This window comes from Paroedura picta, chromosome 1 (genome assembly GCF_049243985.1).
Source record: "Paroedura picta isolate Pp20150507F chromosome 1, Ppicta_v3.0, whole genome shotgun sequence".
Classification (NCBI taxonomy): Eukaryota; Metazoa; Chordata; class Lepidosauria; order Squamata; family Gekkonidae; genus Paroedura; species Paroedura picta.
Window position 1 is genome coordinate 39788435 of NC_135369.1, and position 22741 is coordinate 39811175.

Genomic DNA, 22741 nt, shown 5'->3' on the forward strand with positions numbered 1-22741 from the left:
TCTGCTTGTCTACTCATAAGCAAACCCTGTTGAGTTCAAGAGCTAAGGCTGAATGCTGAGGTCTTCTACAAAATGGCATATCAATAAGGAACAAACTACAAGCTGCTTTGGCACAGGAGATGGGAACAAGATTGTTTGGTGCTACTGTACTATGGGCTCTTGTGGAAAATGTTTGACACTTAAATATTCATCTAAAATTGGGCCCATGATTGCCGTAATGTATAGTTTTACTTTAAACCTCAATTAAAAAAAAAAAACCAAAAACCTTTATACGCCACCTTTCACTCCCATGAGGATACAAAGCGGCTTACGTCATTCTCATCTCCTCTGTTTTAGCCTCACAACAACCCTGTAAGGTAGGTTAGAGGGTGTGACCCAGCAAGCTTCCATGGCAGAGTAGGGATTTGAACCTGGATCTCCTAGATCCTAGTCTTATACCCTGACCAGGTTTGAAATAACAGTGTCTCACAGTGACTAAACTCGTAGCAAAAGAATCTGCCCTTCGCTTCCTCGGCACTGCTTTTACAACTCTAAGGTTGTTTTTAAATGGTATAAGCAGCAATCCTAGGATGCATTTGTAGATTGTAATCTACCAAACCAAAATTGTGGATGAAAGTAATAGCTATTCCTACAGCCTTAAACAAGTTAACAGTACTTGCATTTTTTGTGGAAACTGTAGTCCCAAGAAAGAAGCTAATTTATGTTTAGCAGAGAATGTGTTTCAATGTCATCAAACCACAAGTCCTTGAGTTCCTAGGGAGAAAACTGTAACAATGAAAATGGTATAAAAATACACGCGTTTGTAACATAAATAGTAATAGAGGGTTTCTAACACTCATGCAGCGATGTGGCTGGTGAGAACAGAGCTGGCACCAGCATGCTCTGAGATGGGTTTCTGGCAGGGCCCACTGCCTCTGAGACCATGTGCCTACCCTTATTTTATTTATTTTTATTTATCATTATATTTACATACCGCTGCTCACAAATGTCTTGTGGCAGTTTACAAGAATGAATAGAATACCATAAAATCCCCAACAATACTCTTGAAAACAATATAAGCACACTAAACAAGATGGCAAACCATAAAACGTCAAATTCCCCCCCTCCATTCAGCATGTAGGTCTGGGAAGTAGGAGCGAGGATCCTAGCTGATCTCTGTTGGTCTCAGATGGAGATCTCAGATGGTACCACCGGAAATGCCGCCCTGGCCTCAACCATATGCCTGGTGGAAAAACTACGTCTTGCAGGCCCTGTGGAAAGCTGACAACTCCAACTGAGCCCTCAGCTCTTCCGGGAGCTCATTCTACTAGGTTGGGACCAGGACCAAAAAGCCCTGGCCCGGGTCGAGGCCAGGCGAATGTCCCAGGGGCCCAGGACAACCAGCAGATTCATACCCACAGGCGTAATGCCCTGCGGGGGCATAAGCAGATAAGCAATCCTGCAGATAAGACCCAGGCCGCGTATACCCTTAAAAGTTGTACTTGATCTGGAATAGACTGGTAAACAGTGCAGATGATGAAGCACTGGCTGAATATGGGCCCTCTATGGTGTTCTAATAAGGACCCTGGCAGCCACATTTTGTACCAGCTGTAATTTCCGGATCAAAGCCAAGGGCAGGCCCACGTAGAGCGAATTACAGGAGCCTGACCTGGAAGTGACTGTTGCAGGATCACTGTGGCCACGTGTTCTAGCCTGCCACTTGCCTGTGTCTCCCCACCAAAAAAAACAATCTGCTTGGGACTCTATCACCTATGATCCAGTTTGAGAGCCAGTTTGGTGTAGTGGTTAGGAGTGCCAGGTTCGAATCTGCACTCCCCCACATGCAGCCAGCTGGGTGACCTTGGGCTCGCCACAGCACTGAGAAAACTGTTCTGACTGGGCAGTGATATCAGGGCTCTCTCAGCCTCACCCATCCCACAGGGTGTCTGTTGTGGGGAGAGGAAAGGGAAGGCGACTGTAAGCCGCTTTGAGCCTCCTTCATGTAGGGAAAAGCGGCATATAAGAACCAACTCTTCTTCTTCTTCATCCCTGCTGCATGCATTGTCCACCATCAGTGGTGAAGCTGTACAGGTGATGCAGAGCGGTTGTAGCATCAGAGGAAGCATGTGTGGAAGGGCTTGCAGGAAGAGGAAGAACACTTAGGTGGTGGTCTAGAAGGGAGATGCCAATGAGAGGGCTGGTGATAGGCAGAGGAGGCAAATCTCATCCCCCAACCTGGAACCAGCCCTGGACAAGAAGCGATAAGATTTCTATTCAAAGCAGTAACAGAAGAAATTGGGCAGTTCATGTCCCCCCTTAGGACACAACCATAACTGTGGTTGAATTCAGAAGAATGTTCTCTGCCTGTATTCATTTCTCACAATGTTCAGGCAAAGATGTTCTTCTTCTCATAAAAACTGCCCTGACTAAAAACATGTATATATCTTAGCTGTTTGCATTAGTGGCTCTGTCAGCTTGGGAAAGAAGCCTTTTAAAAAACTGTATGATGCATTTATACCCTTGGGCATTATGGAAGATGAAGGCTGGATAGATGCATATTGCATTTGTTATAGAAACAATAAACATAGGAGCTTTACTGCCTCTAGTTAATAGTTCACTGTAACTTTAACAACATTAGTTGGGTGTCTTATCACAGCCTCCTATTCTGTGCTGGGATTTTCCACTTAGAGATGTTGTTTGAAATATGGCTATAAATATTATCCCCCTTTATTTATTCAGATGTTACGTTCACCTTAGACAAGTGGAGATCTGTATAGGTATGCTTCTGATTTCCTCCCAAGTAGAATGGATTTAGAGTCCAGTGGCCCCTTTAAGACTAACAAAGTTTTACTCAAGGTATGAGGTTTCATGTGCACTCACACTTCCTCAGATACAGTGAAATGTAAATGTAAATTTGTTCCGCTGCTTTAGACCAACACGGCTACAAACTTCCTCCCAAGTAGATGTTGTTGGATGCCAAATTCTGTACCATGTTATCCATATTTTGGAATGGAGCTGTATAGTATGCCCCCCCTCCCATTTTCCACTGCTGTGCCCAGTATTTTTAGCAGCAGGAGTCATGGCTCTGTGGCAAAACATCTGCTTGGCATGTGCATTCAACCCCCAGCATCTATCTTCTTTTGTAGCTTGCTGTGATTCTTGTCTCTGCCCACCCCCTGTCTCACACTCACAGACAGAAATATCTTCCCCCTCCCTCTGGAAAGTGAAACCGAGCCTTGGCTGTGCCCTCGACTTTGCTATTGGTTTCGCTGTTCCATGGAGAGGGGTGTGTGTGTGTGTGTGTGTGTGTGTGCATTCTACAGTGCCTATAAGTAGGCACCTGGCTTCTTTTGCACACTGAAGGTATTTTAATCCCAAGATCCACAAGGACGTAGGGGAAACTTGTAGCAACCTCACTTGTGCATATGATCCCACCCTTTACACACAATCTCATGAGTTATGAAAGAGGGGACCCCCCCCCTTTTTTAATGTCTGAAGTGACCAGAACAGATTACACCAAGTTTTTACAGTTCAGAACAAGCACTTTGGTCCTTAATAAAGTGTGCCCTCTTCTCATTTCTTAATTGTAGTCCATACTAGTAACTTTTGAATGAGAGCTCAGTGCAAATCAGGGTTGTCATATGCCCACTGTGTGTGTGAGTCGTCCAGCACCCACTGAGTGTTGCCTAATGACATTTCAGGGATTCAAAGGAGAAAAGAACATTGGGAAAAATGCCTTTAACTATACTGTGACATTACTTTTAGGGAAAATTTATAGCTTTACCATAGCATTCCCAGTGATTCCTGGAGCCAGTTTGGTGTAGTGGTTAGGAGTGCGGAATTCTAATCTGGCAAGCTGGGTTTAATTCTGCACTCCCCCACATGCAGCCAGATGGGTGATCTTGAGCTTGCCACAGCATTGATAAAGCTGTTCTGACCAAGCTGTAATATCTGGGCTCTCTCTCAGCCTCACCCACCTCACAGGGTGTCTGTTGTGGGGACAGTAAAGGGAAGGTGACTGTAAGCCACTTTGAGACTCCTTTGGGTAGAAAAAAGCAGCATATGAGAACCAACTCCAATTGTTCCTGGTAATGTCAGTGCCTGGCAGTCTTAGCATACTATCAGAAATGCTAGGAATATTAGGGTATTAGAGGGAAGCCCACTTCAGGACACTGCTAGAAAGTTATGAAACCTGACCAGTTTGGGTAGTAGTTATGAAGTCAGTGCCAGAATGACAACCTTTTCCATTTTTCTCCCTACTGAATGTTCTGGACTGTTGCCTGACATAAAAGTAGACTGGATGAGAGCCAATAATCTGATGTTTAATTCAGATAAGGCAGAGGTGCCCCAGCTCAGTAATGGACACAGTCCTAGAGTGTTATGTTAGGGTTAAAAAGCAAGCTCAGGGTCATGGTGTTGAAAAACGAGATGAGGGTACAAGTTTATTTTTTGGGTCATTCTCTTATTCAATCTGGAACATTATTTTCTTGAGACTTCTAAGGATGTATAGCATATATATAACAACACGCAATCTTAGTGTGGCCCTAACATCTTTGCGGTTGCCATCAGCCATGCTCTCTGGGAGATATCTCCAAGCGGCATAGAAGAACCAACTCTTCTTCTTCTTCTAGAGAGGTGTGATGTTGCTTCCAGGTTTCCCTGGGAAGTGCCAAAAACCACCCCCTCCTGTCCCCTGCCCCCAGTCTTCTGCTGATTGCCAGGTCAGGAAACCCTAGTGAAGATTGTTCAAGTCATTCAGAAGAATAAAAGTTGGTTTTTATACCCCATTTTTCACTACCCAAAGGAATCTGAAAGTGACTTACAATCACTTTCCTTCCTTCTTCCCACAACAGACACTCTGTGAGGTAGGTAGTTCTGAGAGAACCCATAGAGAACTGGTCTATGAGAACAGCTAGAACAGGACTGTGATTAGCCAAGGAGCTTCTTTGCATGACAAATAGAGAGCCTGAGACAGGCAGAAACAACGCTTAAAAGATACTTAAAGCACCGAAGAGGCAGTTCACCATACAGAGCAAATTCAGTTTTGTGGAGTAAATTCAGTTTTGTGGAGTAAATTCACTCTCCTGTGCAGAGATTTAAAAAACCATGATGTATTTAGTGAGTTTTCATCAGCTTTTCCATCATGCAGAAGAGGCCCAGGTCACCCAGATGGCTGTATGTGGAGGAGTGGGGAATCAGACTCACCCAGCCAGATTGCCAGTATAGCGAGCTGGCTCAAAGCCTTGAAATGAACACATAAATTAAACGTATGAAAGACTAGGAGTTTTTTTGTTCCACTTCAACTATTCAAAGAGTGTATATACTAAAAAAGAAGTGTAGTAGTAGATTTAATCTGGAGATGATAGTGTAGTTCTGTGTAGAGTTATTCCAGTTTAAGCCCATGTAAATTAACTGGTTTAGACTGGAGTATCTCTACATAAGATTATACTAGTCTGTTCCCATTTTACAATCAATGCAAATAAGTCCTGTCTGCACATGTGTACATCTGTTTGTAAGCGCCACGTGTGTTCATTATACAAATGAAACTGGAGTTCAGTATGTGTATAAGTCTGTGATTTCAATCGCACGTTCAGTGCTGCATGTATTGAATGTCAGATGACAATTATTCAGTGCACATATGAAGTAAATCAAGTGAAAACTTATATACAAATTGTACTTTCACTATAATTTGTGAATGGGGCTCAGGTACTGTAGCCTTGGGAAGGGAACTGGAAGTGTGAATGGGACTCTGGGCTAGTGGCACAGAAGTTACCAAACTGTCCTCAGAAGTAATCCTTCCTTCAACACCTTGAAAATGCTTCCTCCATGTGTATCGTGTCCATATTTTCCTGTGTGCTATCTTGTATACAAGATTTTTGGAACATGGAATGAAATGAGAAATATTTCCCTCTGACAAGTGCTTGTTCTGTCTGTCATTCAAAAGAGAGATTGCTTTTATGGATTACTGTGAAACTATCGATTTTTAGGTTCAAAGTCTGTCAGTGAAGGACATCAGTACATTTCTAGCTGTACGATGCTACAGCTCCGTTTAAGAGTCAACGTGCAATGTGATTCAGATAAAGTTCTAAATATAATTTTGTCCAGGGTTTATTTTTAATCATGATACAGGAGGGGGTATATCAATTCAATAATAATAATAACAACAATTTATTTATTTATTATTGTATTTCTATACCGCTGCTCCCAGAAACTGGCTTGCGGCGGTTTACAACAGTATCAATAAAATCACCCCAAAACAGTAAAACACTATAAAATCCAAATACAAAACACATACAAGATGGAGGCATTTTAAAAATTGCTCCCCATATATTCCAGGCATCAATCTTTACATGCATATAGTGGCTGAGAGATGGAAACAGGCCCCCAGCACAATCCAACAGAGCAGGAACCGTGGGGGGGGGGGAGGACCAAATCTAATACCCCAGAGTTCCTACTCGGCCTCAACCAGACACCTGGAAGAAGAGCTCTGTTTTGCAGGCAGAACTACAGGGCCCACAGCTGGTCTGGGAGCTCATTCCACCAGGTAGGGCCCAGGACTGAAAAGGCCCTGGCCCTGGTCGAGGTCAGGCATGCTTCCCGAGGCCCTGGGACCTTCAGCAGATTCATACCTGCAGAGCAAAGTCCAACCGCCATTATAATATATATATACTAGGCTTCAAAACCCGTCCATAAGGAGCTGCCCCCCCCCCTGAACGACTCTGCCGCCTCCCTGTGGGCCTCAGAGGCCTCCGCCGCCTCCCCATGGGCATATATAGAGGGCAATCAAATACATTTGTTTATATGTTTGCATATTTATTGACTGCCCTATCAGGCCTGCTGTAACATAATAAGAAAGGTCTTCAATAGCAGGTTCCCCAGGGTTTCTTGGCATTGTAGATATGCAAAGCACCCTTGAGATATTTTATAGGTATGATCCTGCCTTTCCACTTCCCGTGTCTTTTACACAGACACACACATACATCCTTTAAAGGGGATTCATGAAGGATAGATCCATCAGCAGGCTGTTTGCCCCAGTGACTAAAAGGAACCTCCACATTCAAGGGCAGCAAACTTCTGAATACCAGTGCTGGGAAGCCTTGGCCTTCTCGGCCCTGTTGTTGGCTTCCAGGGCAACCAGTTGGCTAGTGTGTAAAACAGGATACTGAACTTCATATACTGCTGATCTGATCCAGCAGAGGTCTTCTTGTGTTCCGTATCTAGCCTCAGACTATCTATTCTGATTGGCAGTGGCTCTCCAGGGGCAGGGACTGAGGTTTCCTTAGTCCTGATCAATGTGGTATTTAAATAGAAATGCCGGAGACTGAGCCTGGGGGTATCTACATGCAATCTATACCCCTAGCCAAACTTATGTGACTCATTAGTAAGGAGAAAAGCTAAATTGATGCTTGGTTTCTGGCTATATTTTTAAGTGGTTCCTTCCTCTCCCACAGATTACAGTAGACTCTGTTCTTCCATTTGTTGTGGCAGTATTCAGCTGGGGAATTGCAATAGACTCTCCTGGAGCTACAGCTGAATCAGCACATATGACATTTCAAAAGAACCCTTTTGGAAGTACATGAACCAAACACAGTGGCACAGAAACTCTTCCTGGGTTAATTTCCTCATCGCTTATCTCAGCAGGAAGCACAAGCATACTCCACAGAGAGCAAATTAGCTCACATTTCAACTTAAAAAAAATAGAATAAGAAAAGACAGTGTAGCAGCTCTGCTGACGGATAAGTCTGAACTTCCAGCTTTGGTATCTTAGAAGTAGCAGATATGAGAAGATTTGGGGGATTATCCAGAACATAATCATATGCTCAATTAACCCTACCACAGTGGTAACAGCCCAAGTAGCTCAGACTAGCCAACTCTCATCAGAAATCAGAACCTAAGCACAGTTGGTACTTGGATGGAAGACCACCAAGGAAGATGGGTTGGTATGAGGAGGAAGACAATGGCAAAACCACCTCTACTCAACTCTTGCCTCGAGAACCCCACAAGGTGGAACTTTATGGGGTTGACATGAGTCAGTTTCTGCTTGACATCACAGTTTACTTCAAGCATGGGGCTCAGTCTATTCTACCAGAATGGAACTCACTCCCCAGTTCATGGAGTTGCCATCAAGTGCATTTATTTCCATCCTTGGCATGTCATGTGGTGCACAACTTAGCCACTTCTCTAGTAGCAGCTGCTCCAAGGTGAGAGCCACCTGCCAACCACAAGCACTGTTGTCATATAGGGACATGGTGCTAAGAAAAGCCTTAAGTAGCATGTCAAGGAATCCCTGCCAAGCCACTGAGTGAGTATAACTATCCTACCATTTTCCATTCTTGCAAGTTGCCACTGTTGGATGAAACCTGTCCAGTGGATCTCTCAGACTTCTCGAATAAGCCTGTTGTGATTCCCTACACAAACACTTTTGATTTGCTGGACCTCCTTCTGCCCTTTGCAATCATACTGATATTGTTCTTCTTGCTTTGTTGCCTTCCCATACCATTTTCACTCATAGATTGTGTAGATTTTCTTTGGAACCAAATTACTTGTTTATACATTGGAAATCTTCCCTTTGACAGAGCTGGCAGAAAAAGAGAGAGAAGATTGGCTGTTGATGTTTCTGTTGATCTCCAATCAATCCTATGTTTTCATACTTAGGAAATCTACATAAATTTAGGAGGCACCATTCTCTGGCTCAGCTGTGAAATCCAGAATTTTTAACTGGACTTGGACTTTCACAAGTATAGTGGTTGTGCTTGGTCTTTTTCTCAGTTCTGCATGTTACTTTCATACATATGTAGGAACAAATCTAGGATCCTGCAGCAAATGAAATTGTTGTAGACCATGCTACAGGGTCCTGTTGAGTGGGTGAAAAGTGAGATACAAATAATACCTTCAATGGTTCAGGAAATGATCAATGTGTGTACCAAAAGTAATTGTTGCCATACTGCACCTCATCTGAATTTTGTGCCAAGAGAAGCTAAATGTGATGATTCTTTCTGCAGTTTTAACCATAATTTATTTTGGGTTAGTTTTTTTAAAACATCAAATCACTGCCAACATATATCAGCCCCATAGGGTTTTCAAGATAAGAGATGTTCAGAGATGGTTTGCCATTGCCAGCCTCTCCATCACTACACTGATATTTCTTGGTGGTCTCCCATGCAAATACTTACCGGGACTGACCTTGTTCATTTTTTGACATCTGTTGAGATCAGACTAGCACGGGCTATCCAGGATAGGGCTAATCATAGGGATAGACAAAGGCTTCAAACCCTATCCCAGCTACTGGAAATCTTATTTATTAGAATCTACTGCTCTTAACTACTATACCACACTGGCTCTCTGAAGCTTAAAGTTGCAAAAGAGAATCACCTTCTACTGCCTCCCGGTCCAGCTACTCTGGAGCAGCCTTCAATTCCTGATGGAAGTAGATAGAATACACATCTCTGATCAGCTGGAATGCTATGCTAGACTGTGGACAATTTATGCCTAATATACCAGCCATTGATGGTACCCTGGACAATAAGGACTAGCAACTTGAATTATGTTCTTAAAAAAAAAAGATAGCAAATATTCTTAGGGACTTGAGTTCAGAGGCCAGTTTTGCATTCTGCCTTATTTCAGCATTCTAAAAGCTTCCTCTCATAAACCTCAACTGCTAACATCTGTGATGCCTATAATCTTTAGAATTTGATAATTTTGCTATATCATGTCTAAGAATCCTTCCCCTCGCAACAAAAAAAAGAATATAGCATCAAAATAAGTTTGTGATGTTCCCTTTTGCTTGCAGATCTGGAATGAAGTACTTCTGTTCCTGCTGTTCACAGGCTCACAGGGCCTGGACATTCAAAACAACATTCATATACAGGGATGGGTGTAATGGGTTTCAGGACAATAGAGCCTCCAGTTCTAATAACAAACAAAACTATCCAGCTGGGACTTTACCCCATGAGTCCAAAGCAACATACACAAATATCAGAGGAGGGTTCGATTGTAACATGTTCAATAAAAACGCCACACCATTAGTTGCTGATATTGTTGCAGTGTTTTCATAGCTTGAGAACTGTCTATGTACAGCCATTGTGGTGTACTTTTGTTGTTGTTAGGGAAAATCCAAACTTCATCATTTATTGTGCAAACTCAGGTTCTCTTGAACACTTCATCAGGCTGGATGTTAACAGAGGGGCAGACATGTTTTGAGGCCATGTTGTTTAAGGCCTCAGGTCTGCTGCAGGCTTAGTGAAGTTAAATGACTCAAGGCAGTGCTGGCTTTATGTTGCAGCTTAGCCTGTGGGAAGGGGCTGCTGCCTTATTCTCAGACAGAGACAGAGATTGCCAGGTGTCCTTGTAATTTCCCAGAAGGCCGAGGACAACTTGAAGCCAGCTCCTCTGAGCACCACCTAACCTAATTTAACCAGCGACACTTCCTGCACAAGGAACAGATCAGAGGCATTAGCATCATGGGTTGAAAGATCTCTCACCTACCCCGTTATTTCACTTTGTTCTTTTAACATCCCACTTAACAAGGCATTCAGGAGAACACAAATCCTTGCACAACATTTTGTGATGGCTGGGGTTGTTCTTAGTAAAAGGTATTATATGACTTTTGGTTTTGAGATTTTTCTGTGTGCTGGCTTGGCAACCTATGTAGGATTAGTATTATTATTTTTCCTTCTTGCAAAACTCTGGAGGCATGTACTACAGCAGGAATACTGATTAAATCAAATACTACTTTTCAGTTTTATCAGAACAATCCAGATAACATCCCTTGACTTTTCTGTCTGTATGCCATTTCTCCCTCTTTACGAGTTCTGCTGGCATCCCAGTGGCCTGGCTTCATACCTGACACGGTTGCTGTTAGTTCCACCTTCAAGCTCAACAAACAAAAATCAAGTTAGCATATAGAGCGGCCTTTCTCAACTTCTTTTTACCATTGGGAACCCCCTGAAACATTCTTCAGGCTCCAAGAACCCTCAGAAGTGGTGCAATCGTGCAGAATATGGTTGGAAAACAGAGCTGTATACATGCCCACCTGGGCCCCTCCCTTTCTCACCACCTCCAAGCCCATCATTGGCCATTTGGGGAGCAGTGGGTGGGTTGACATTGACTATATATGGTCATGTCACAAATAATTTTAACAGTTTTTTTTAACATATACATTAATTAACCCCAATCCATTTGCGAAATCCTTCCAGGGCCATCACGAAACACCAGGTTTTCACGAATCCCTGGCTGAGAAAGTGTGATATAGAGTCTGATCTTGCTATGCTTGACCTGGGCAAGTGCAGAGCCTGAGAAAAGCAATAAATGGTTTAAAACAGTGGTCCCCAACCTTTTTATCACCAGGGACCACTCAATGCTGGGGACCACTCACCGGGGACCACTCAACGCCTTTTACTGAGGCCCGGTAGGGGGGGTAGTTTACTCCTCTACTCTCAACCACTGCCCTAACGCTCTCTGATCGCTATGGTAATGTTTAAACATCCCTTCAAAATAAGATACAGACATGCCACAACAATGAACATAAGGAACATTTTATTTTCATGGAAATTTTAACTCATGACAATGACAAATCAATGGGAACCCTGAGCTTGTTTCTCTGCAAGGAGATAGTCCCATCTGGGAGTGATGGGAGACAATGACACCCGAAATGTGTTGTAAAGGGCCGGGGGGGGGGATGAAGTAAAGGGCCGGGGCGGGGGGGGGGGAGAAGGCGTCCTTCAGGGCCCACCTCCAATTAGTCGAAGGACCACATGTGGTCCGCAGCCCACAGGTTGGGGATCGCTAGTTTAAAGAAGTAAGAAATGTAAATCAGCAAAAGAGATGTACACAGAAATCTCTTAAGCAAGCAGTTTGGCCATGCATACTAATTTGAAAACAATAGCTTGATCTTTCCCAGATTATACTTGCTAAATTTTTAAATGGTATTTTTGCAGGTCATTTTAATGTAATTCATGCACGTGATACAAGCAGATGAAGAATAAAGATTTGTCAAGTGGTAAAATGGACAGGTGGAGAGATTCAGACCTATGCCTAACCTTAAGCCCTTCTGTATCTCTTTCCCATTACTTCAACTGTACTAAATCTTATCAGAATATATTTAAAAGAATCAGGCAGCATGGAAAGAATGCCATAATTTCTCTTTTTGCTATGAAAATTCTCCACTGGAGAAACATTTTGATCTAGCAACATAAAATATCTATCTTACATGGAGTGTGCCTCATGTAGGAGTCTCATGTTCAACTAATCAGGGGAGGAACAGGGCTTCATTTACAAGTCGGAATGAGCATGAACTGGACCACAAAGCAAAATTCATCATGAATTTTGCCCTGTTCACAGTTTGTGAACTGAATTTTGTGTTGCTCAGCTGTTCTGCTTGCTTACTTGCACAGTTATTTGAATGGGTCTGCACAAGAGAGGTAAACAGCTGATCAGCGGGGAGAGTCTCCCTATAGCTCAGCTATTTGTCAGGGGCTCTTCTGTAATCTTTTTTAAGGCATTGCCTAAGAAAGCCCAAAATAGCTGTGTAGGCCATTCCCCACCACTCAGCTGATTTAGAGCTTTCTGCAAATCCTTTTTAAAGAGACTATGGTCCCTTCCAAGTGGGATTTGTGGGGGTCACAAATCAGTTTGGTTCACAAGCAAGCCTCTTGTTCATGAACAAACTTCTTGGTTTGTGGTTCAGCCCTTTTTGCCATGAACTACAAGCCAACATGATCTACATTTTCCTGGTTCATTCCCATCCCTATTTACAAACCATATTGGGAGGCATCCACTTCTTCAGATCACCAGCTTTCCATATAGTCAATGTGGGGCTAGTTATTTGATTTGGAAATAAACAGGAATTTTGGGAAGCCAAGAAGTAGTGGGAAGGGTCTTTTCAGCTGCTTCATGTTGACAGGGACCATGAGGATGTAATAAATAAACCTGGTCTTTTGGCATCGTGTCAACCTCATCTGAGGCACTGGTTTTCATTTGCTTAAGGAATTAGAATGCAGGACAAGGAGAAGTCCCCTTATGCATCCAGTCATGGCTGACCAGATCTTTGATGCCTTGGGTTGTAATACCAATACTCACCCATGTGGAGAGGAAGGATAGGGAAGTGATGAGATTCCACAGTCAAGAGAAAATGGAGCACAGCAGTAGTGCCACAGTGAGATTTCAGGCAGGATGAAGTTGCTTAAAATCTGGTGGTTCTTTGAGGACGCATATTAGAGATGGTAACCTGTATAATATAGAAGTAAAGTGTTTGAATTTTACAAATTACTTATACGTAGCTATACCTAGTATAGCCAGTGCAAGAGAATCTGTCATCTTCGTTCCTGGTGCAGGGGCAATGCTATCTAGGAGTCAATTGCAGAAATATTACCATGTGAGCATTTGTCACACATGGTCTGGTCTGTAATTGTCTATAGACAGACTGAAGCATAGAAAGAGTAGAGTTTCCTAATTGCTTGAGCTCAGAAGCCCACATTGCATCAGAGATCACTCATGAACTTCTCCAGCTCACTGTGATTAAAATACCTTTGTGCTTGTATGCTTTATCTTCCTCTAGTTCCTTCCTTCCTTAGACAAGAGCTGGATGTTGGCATATAGGCTTAGTTTCCACCTACAGTCCCATAGGGTTGTACCATGCCACCTTCCCTCTCCTGATTCTGATACTGTTTTATCATATAAGTGTATCTATTGTCAGCCTTGTTGGGGTTCTTAATTCATTGTAATAATCACTGTGTGATGTTTTTTTTTTAATCTACAGGTTGTATATAAAAATAATGACGTGAGGCTAGAACTATCTCGGCTTGCCAAGCAAGGAGATCCTAAGATGAAGATCCATGGAATTGTAGCATTTAAATGTGAGGATGTAGCGACCTTGGACCCAATCACTTTTGAAACACCAGAGTCTTTTATCTCTTTGCCAAAGTGGAATGCCAAGAAGACAGGTTCAATATCATTTGACTTCCGCACTACTGAGCCAAACGGGTTAATCCTTTTCAGCCATGGCAAACCACGACATCAAAAAGATGCCAAACATCCACAAATGGTCAAGGTTGACTTCTTTGCTATTGAAATGCTTGATGGCCACCTCTACCTGCTGTTGGACATGGGATCTGGTACAATTAAAATAAAAGCATTGGTGAAGAAGGTGAATGATGGAGAATGGTACCATGTTGACTTTCAAAGGGATGGACGGTCTGGTAAGTTTGGGGAGGGACAAAATCACTCTGTTCTTCTTTATGGCATGACATTAATTCCAAGTTTTCCCCATAAGTTATGTAATTCCCCATAATTACCCATTTCTCTAGGGACTGCTGAAAATACCATGGTTTCAGGGAATTCCTAGAGAAGATTGGTGTCCCTTCCAGGCTTTTCCCAAATGCAGCATTGTGCTATCACTGACAGCAATTTCAAAATCTCCCACTGGCTGTTGGAGAGCCAGCAAACCACAGCTGCTGGCCCGGGTGGGGGTGGGAGATTTTCTGCCCCCAGCAGGCATCTGGCCACCCTAGTGCAGATACGTTCATTATAGCCTTTCAGCTTCATTCTATAAACAGCAGGAGTGGAACATTTGGGGTTGCTATAAAAGTTACTGAGCAAAGAGAAAGAATCCCCAAGCACTTAAAAGGCATAAATGGCATGGTGCTAAGAAATGTCTTCTGCCCCATCAGAATTCATCTGCCATCCCTTAAAATTCATATTGATGCTTTATTGGGCCCTGTAAATTTCAAGCAAATTGTTCATTCAAGTAGGACTTTGCAAACTTGATTGCATTTCCCTTTGAGACAGAATTCAGCAGTGACTCCACACTGCCCAATAGTCAGCTATCAGGTATGTTGCAGATCAATAATCCGTAATTATAAGTCAGTTGCCACAAGAAAATGAATGTCTGCTGTCTTTTAAAATTCATTTGTCTACCCTATCTATCGAGGACTGAGCCAAACCATATGTGTTTTGCTGGTGTTGTTTCTTCATAGTGCAACTGGCATTCAAGGAGCACCAAATTTGTTTTCCTGAAAGGAAAGGGTTATGGTAGTAAATCTTTCACTGTGAAATTATGATTCCTCCCATTTAGGATTACTGATTTGGGATTGTGAAATTCCTGAACATTTGGAGGGTAGGGACATGGGAGGGCAGGGCTTGGGGAAGGACATCAGTGGAGTATAATGCTAGAGAGCCCACCTTCCAAAGCAGCCATTTTATCCCAAGGGAACTGATCTCTTTTACCTGGAGATCCACTGTATCCAGCCGCCACCTGGAGACTCAAAAAACGATCAAGCAGCATGTTCAATATAAATATAGAAACTTGCCCTGGAGAGGGGAGTTCTTATTTACCCTTCCAGTAGGCTGCATACTGGATGGGAGATACTCTTCCAGGTAGCAGTGTGTGTGTGAACGTGATCTTGGGGTACTTGTGGAATAAGCTAAATCTGAGCAGGCAGTGTGATGCAGCAGTAAAGAAGGCAAATGCAGTCTTGGGCTGTATCAACAGAGGCATCACATCAAAATTGCAACATGTCGTAGTCCCACTGTATACGACATTGGTCAGACCCTGGAGTACTGTGTGTAGTTCTGGAGGTCTCACTTCAAAAAGGGCATGGACAAAATTGAAAGTATGCATAGGAGAGTGATGAGAATGATCTGGGGCCTGGGGACCAAGCCCTGTGAGGAAAGTCTGGGGGACTTGGGAATGTTCAGCCTGGAGAAGAGGAGGTTGAAAGGGGACATGAATGTTGTCTTTAAATATTTGAAAGGTTGTCACTTAAAGGAGGGCAGGAAAGGCTGCTGTAGGCAGGAGAGAATAGGACCTGCAGTAATGGTTTTACACTACGTTTAGAATGGTATCGGCTGGATACCAGGAATTTTTTTTTCTCATTCGGAGTAATTCAGCAGTGGAATAGGCTGCCTAAGGTGGTGGGGAGCTCCCCCTCACTGGCAGTCTGTAAGCAGCATCTGGACAGATACTTACCATGGATGATTTAGACTGATCCTGCATTGAGCAGGGGGTTGGATTAGATGGCCTGTATGGCCCCTTCTAACTCTGTGATTCTATTATTCTAAATGCAGTACGCAGGGCAAATAATCTCACTTTGAAACCATTTTAGTTCAGAAGAAAGGCATGGGGAGGAAATCTAAAGACCCTCCTCTAGTTGTGCTGAATGGGGCCTTTCTACAGTTGGGAACTTTGGTATCCTGACCCACATTTGGCTGTTCAAACAATTAGAGCTGGGTTTGAGGAGCCTGACCCACCTCATGGCCAAATATAAATTCTAGTTTGGGCCTAGGACTGATTGGAACTTGTGTCATAGCCCTTTGAGTCATGGCCCTAGACATGGCCTCTGAAGGCCTAGTCTTTGAAACTAGGCCTTCAGAGGCCATGTACAAGCAATACAAGCATTTGACTTAAACTGGATTTTAACATATAGCTGGTGTGAGTCTCACCGGAGGGAGGAAAGCCAGTAAAAAAAAAAAATCAAAATGGGTATCTGTAGGTTGCTAAACTGGGAAACCACTGTATTAGGAAACCATCCCATTATAGTAGTTGAAATTTTATACCCATTAAAATTTGTTGTCACAGTACAAGCTGAGGATCTGGGCATCAAGTTGGCTGGAGAGAAAAGCATGATTCCAGAATACTTCTCTAATGCCTGTATCACTCCCACATCACATTTCCTCTGGAACCAGGCTTAGGAACCATCATAGGAATGTTTTAATGAGTGGGAAGAAATATAGCATATGATATAAGATGCTAACAATATAACCCTAAACAGAATCACACAATTGATGTCAATGCAGTTAGAATGACATACTTCTATTTTGGATTGTGCTTTATTACTTCTCTCTTTGTGATTTAAGGCAACAATAGACACTACTTCCGATATAGGACTCCTGATTAAAATAGCAGCCTTGGGTCTTGTTATTTCTCCTTCCCCAGCAATATCTAGTCATTCAGAACATATGACATAATGTTCTAAGAATCAGCCAGTAGAGCTGGAGCAAGGAAACCTGGAACACAGTGATGTCTTGTCACATATTTTGTGTTATTAGACATTAAAGGGCACTAGGAGGAGATGCAGTGCTACTGCTTTCAGTGGCAGCCATGCAGCTGATGTAATGTCTACTTCCAGCCTCAGCCAAAATTGATTTGCTGTTGGCAATTAATCCAAACTCCATTAGCTAGTAGAATGTGTTAGTCTATGTTACAATATTTCTCTTGACAATGACAGCAAGATTCCAAGCCAAGTTTCTGTTCAAAGCAAAACAGAATGTAGAATGATATATAATTATTGCACTGCATAATAAGACTGTAATTTATGATATCATGGTACTCTTGGAATTTACAATATGAGGGCCAGATTAGATAAAATGGGCAGTTCTGTGATGCATTCTTCCCACATTATTGCTGTGGTGTTTTTAAAATTAAAACCTCCTAAGGGGCTGTCCTAGACATGTCAAATATATGGTCCAGGGACTGGAACTAGGCAATTCAGGGCTTTTATCTGGCCCATGAGCAACTGGGAGGAAATTAGTCCAAATGAAGAATGGAAAGGCCTATAGTAGGGTGTTATACCTCTGATCGATTGATAGTTTGCCCACCAGTCCTGTTTGGCTTGTGGCAGGTTACAAATTAAAACTCAACAATAAAATTGTAAAAACCCAATCTTTACAGAATCCTTGGTGGAGAGAAACACTCTGATCCCCTGCCCCACCTATAGCTCAATGAACACTCAGTGCCTTGGGGGTGGGGGAGATGTGATCAGAAGGCAGCATGATGTATCCACTGCAGCGAGGAGGGGCCCATAGTTCTTAATTGCCCCAGCCTCAACTGAAGACCTGGCGGAAGAGCTCTGTCTTACAGGCCTCGTGGAACTGAAGAAGTTCCTGCAGGCCCTTCAGTTATCTTGGGAGCTTATTCCACCAGGTCAGGGACAGTATCTAAAAGGCCTGGCTCTGGTAGAGGCCAGGAACACTTCCTGTGGGCTGGGAACCACCAACAGATTTGTACCTGCAGAGTGCAAGGCCCTACCGAGGCATAAAGCAACAGGCAGTCCCTCAGGGGGATCTTGGCATTGACTCTGAAGAGTTAATTGTTGCTCTGCTGAGGAAAATACTAGATCAAATATCAGTATATGCGTAGCCAACATGACCACTATGATTTGTTTCAGCTTGGGTTCAGCTCTGTTTTCAGATTTCTGCTATCCAAATTTCTACTGCATTGTTCTTGGGATACCCCATTCGTGTTGATTAAGATTGTCTCATGTTGTGTGATCTGCCTTGAGTCTCAGTGACATTGGTGGACTATATGTGATTTAAAAAAAAAAATGAACCTGCAAAACTAAACAGAATTAACACTCTTTTGAGCCCGTTGATTCTCTTAGGATGAACTCACTTAGGATGTATTTAGAGTCCAGTGAACCTTTAAGACCAACACATTTTTATTCACGGTATGAGCTTTCATGTGCATGCACTTCCTCAGATACAATCTCACGGAATGGGAGAAATTGTGTTAATTTGTCCTCACACTTGCCTATGAGTATGAACTGATTACTTTCACTCCATGACATTGTATCTGAGGAAGTAGGCATGCACATGAAAGCTCATTGCTTGAATAAAACTGCTTTTGGTCTTAAAAGTGCCACTGGACTCTAAATTTGTTCTGCTGCTTCAGACCAAGAAGGCTACCCACTTGAATTACTTAGGATGGCACTGTGTATGACTTCCAGGATGATTTATTTCTGCACACTGCCCTGTTTATTGATTGCAGGGGAGGAAGGATCAGCCCAGTTTCCTCAAATGGGCATTAGGAAGGAGCTCAGATAGCTCTGGAGCAAGCTGTGGGACTCCATTACTTGACTGAGCAGAATTATGGGAGTGCTGAGATTTCAGTAACTACCAGTGTAGAAAAGATATTTACAAATGTGAGGCTTCCAGGATATTCTCTTGAGAGGCTGTGATTTGCCTTTCTTATGATAATCATTGTTTTTACCAATCTTACAAGATCACCGCTATCAAAAATGTTCCTTTGCCCTAAAATTACATTTGCAATGTTCTTTACCTGAACTTCAGCTTTGTTTTTAACATGAAGTTGTATATTTTCTCTTTCTCTTTGCAAAGTGCTGCAACATGTTAGCAACATGAAATACTGCTTGTGACATTTTCAAAGCTTTATTTCACAGCATTTTTCTCTGTGCTGCTTAGCTGGTAGCTTTATTTTGGGTGCTTTTCCCGAGTTTCTGGGAAAGAACAACACTTGGCAATATGTGGGAGCACACCTCGTAGGGCTGCCATCTCCAGCTTGGAGAAATCCTGGCAATTTGGGGGCAGTTACTGGAGACGGTGGCTTTGAGAGGGCATGTTGCTCAACAGGGATGCCAAGCCACAGAAGCCATGCCTTCCTGGGGAGTCTCTCTTTGGAGTCTGGAGGTCAGCTATCGTTCCAGGGGAAATAATATCAAGATAGGTTTTGCCACCATTAAATAAAAAATTGGTGATCCTGTTAAGAGATTCAGACTAGGATATGGGAAACCTGGGATCCAATCCCCCTTCTGCCATGGAGCCAATTGTATAATTTTGGACCAGTCACTCTCTCTCGGACTAAACTACCTCACCCAGTGGTAGTGTGGGTAAACTGTGTAAGCCTTCCTGGCAGGGATGTCAACAGTGGTTGGGAAATTCCTAGGTTTGGGGTTGGAGCCTGGGGAGACAGAATTTGGGAAGGAGAAGGACCTCTGTAGGGTATGATGCCATAGAGTCCATGCTCCAAAGCAACCATTTTCCCCCAGTTGTGGTTCACCTGTAGGTTGGCAACCTTGCTCCCTTGGCCCATGGAGGAAGGGCAGGATAAGATGATATCATTAGTGTTGTTGTTGTTGTTGGTTCTTATATGCCGCTTTTCTCTCCCAAAGGAGTCTCAAAGCAGCTTGCATCCGCCTCTACTTTCCTCTCCCCACAACAGACACCCTGTCAAGGCCAAGGGTCATGGGTAGACCCCCATTATGCAAATTATAGTAATCCAGTCTGGAAGTGAAAATTGCATGGATAACTGTAGCTAGGTCTTCCTGGGCCAAATAACACACCAGTAGCTTCACTTGGCAGAGATGGTAGAATGCCTGGTGAGCTACATTTGTGATCTGTGCCTCCACTGTGAGGGAGGCATCAAGGATAACTCCCAAATTTCTAATGGAGTGTGAGGTTGTTAACTGCACTCCATTCAGGCAGGGTAAGTGCACTTCCTCATCTGGCCCTTTCTTGCCCAGTCACAGGACCTTCTGTCTTCATGGAATTCAGCTTGAGGTGACTGTGTCGGAGCCATCACATCATGGCCTCCAGATACTTGGCCAGTGATTCTAGGAGTGTAGCTAGCCAGCTGCTCATTAGCAGAAAGTGCTGGGTGTCATCTGCATATTGATGGCACCTAAGCCCATTACCCTGGACCAGCTGTGGAAGAGCATGCATAAAGATGTTAAGTAACATTGGGGGGAAAACTGTGCCCTGTTGAATTCCACACATGAATAGACAGCAGCTCTACTGTTCCTCCCTCTGCACCCAACCTTGTAGAAACGAAACTATCCCTGGTAAGTCTGACCTACCTATACTCAAGTTGGCAAGGTGATGAGTTAAAAGCTCATGATCTACAATGTCAAATGCTGTTGTGAGGTCTAACAACACAAGCAGTACTCATCCACCTTGATGCATCTACCTTCAGAGGTCATCTATAAGAGTGACAGAAGCCATTTCTATCCCATGATCAGGCCAGAACCCAAACTGGAATGGGCCCAAGACTAATGCTTCCTCTAGGAATGCTTTCAATTGATCTTCAGCTGTACACTCAGCCACCTTACCCAGAAATGCCAAGTGTGAAACTGGATGATAGTTGGCAGGTTCCCATAGATTGAGCACTTGCCTCCTTTAAACTCCGCGGGAATTTCCTGAGGATGGGGACAGATTTGTAAGTTGCCGTGGCTTCAGCTGAGAGTGGTGACTAAATAATAATAACAATAGCAACTATTTTCCAGAGGGGATTCCTAATCTTCTCATTGCCACTCTCATGAGCCATGAGGGAAAGGGATTTAAGGGGCAACAAAAATGGTGGCTCATTCACTAAAGCTTATGCAACAATGAATTGATCAGCCTCGAAGATGCTACAAGGCTCTGTAATTTTGACTGCATCAATCTAACATTGCCCCCAGGAATCTGCCTGGTTTTGGACTGACCTTGTTTTCTTTCTGAAATAAAATCAATGACCATTTCTGCACGGAGTGGCTTCCTGCTTGCAAATGAGGGATGGTAAACCTCATGTTTGTAGCCCTCCTTACGGGAGACTCCTCCTGCATTTTCCCTCTGCCCCATCATGGCTTTTTGCCTCTTAACGAGGCTGCAAGGGAAAGCAAAATGAACTTCTCCCTCCACTTGTCAACCACAGCAAGCCACCAGTCACAGCATGGCACTTGTGGACTGAAATTTTCTCTCCCCACCTGGAGACCGATAATATTTTTTTAATTAAGAAAAGGCATTTCCATGTTGCTATGTGGTAATGCTGGAGCCTCTTGTGGTGCAGAGTGGTAAGGCAGCAGACATGCAGTCTGAAAGCTCTGCCCATGAGGTTGGGAGTTCAATCCCAGCAGCTGGCTCAAGGTTGACTCAGCCTTCCATCCTTCCGAGGTTGGTAAAATGAGTATTCAGCTTGCTGGGGGGTAAACGGTAATGACTGGGGAAGTCACCAGCAAACCACCCCATATTGAGTCTGCCATGAAAACGCTAGAGGACGTCACCCCAAGGCTCAGACATGACCCAGTGCTTGCACAGGGGATACCTTTACCTTTACCTATGTGGTAATGCTATAACACAGATATATTTTAAATAAAAATCAACACTGCCATGTTGCTATAGAGAAATGCCAGAATAATAGAGCATTTCCCCACCCCTTTGGGATTCATGTAGGGATTAATGTTTTGGGGACATTTTTGTCTGGGTGGGTTTCTGAGTCCCTGGAGGCCAAAAAGTCATTTTGTGTAAATAGAAGAGGAAAGGGAAGGCGAATGTAAGCCTCGTTGAGGCTCCTTCGGGTAGAGAAAAGCGGCATATAAGAACTAACTATTCTTCTTTTTCTAAAAGCCGCCATCATTTGAAGGCTGTCAAAGGGCAGATTTGTCATGCGGAAATGGTCAATATATTAGCAATCCTCCATTATTTTCTTGGTCAATTCTATATTTTCCCCAGACCATTACACGCTATGGAACTGTAGCATATTGTGTCTTCTCTACATTACTGATGTCCTTCCATGTATTTAAAGGCAATATTGATGTGATTGCATGAATGATTGCATTAAGATTCTTCGGATGTGTTGCTTTACCAATGCACTTATATGCACTGATATAGCACCACTTTAAAAGAACCTTGATGCTGGCCTTTATACATAAAATTACATCATGACATTTTTTGCAGTACTTTCTTGGTAATGTAGAGAGGGGAAAATATATACGTGAACAACAGAAAGTGAAACCTGAAGCACACATGCCTAATTTTGGAATTAATTTTAGAAATTAATTTTAGCAATATTTATACAGGGGAAACAGATTTCCAGTAGCTCAAGTCTGCTTGAATGGCCAGTTCTGCTAAAATTATTATTTATTCATTTTGTTTGTTTTTGTTTGTTTGTTTGTGTGTGTGTGTGTGTGTGTGTGTGTGTGTATGTATGTATGTATTTGTGTATTTATTTATATGCTACCCTCCCCTGCGGCTCACAGCAGTTTTCTTTTAGTGCAGT

At 43.1% G+C, this 22741-nt stretch overlaps 1 protein-coding gene across 38 annotated transcripts in view; it reads left to right on the forward strand.

The window, feature by feature from the left end:
* Positions 1 to 22741, forward strand: part of NRXN1 (neurexin 1) — a 1166434-nt gene that overhangs the window by 496503 nt on the left and 647190 nt on the right. For all 38 annotated transcript variants that reach the window (XM_077334531.1, XM_077334465.1, XM_077334492.1 and 35 more), the window contains one exon: positions 13736 to 14174. In XM_077334531.1, the coding sequence (XP_077190646.1) occupies positions 13736 to 14174 (439 nt within the window). The remainder of the gene's footprint in view (positions 1 to 13735; positions 14175 to 22741) is intronic.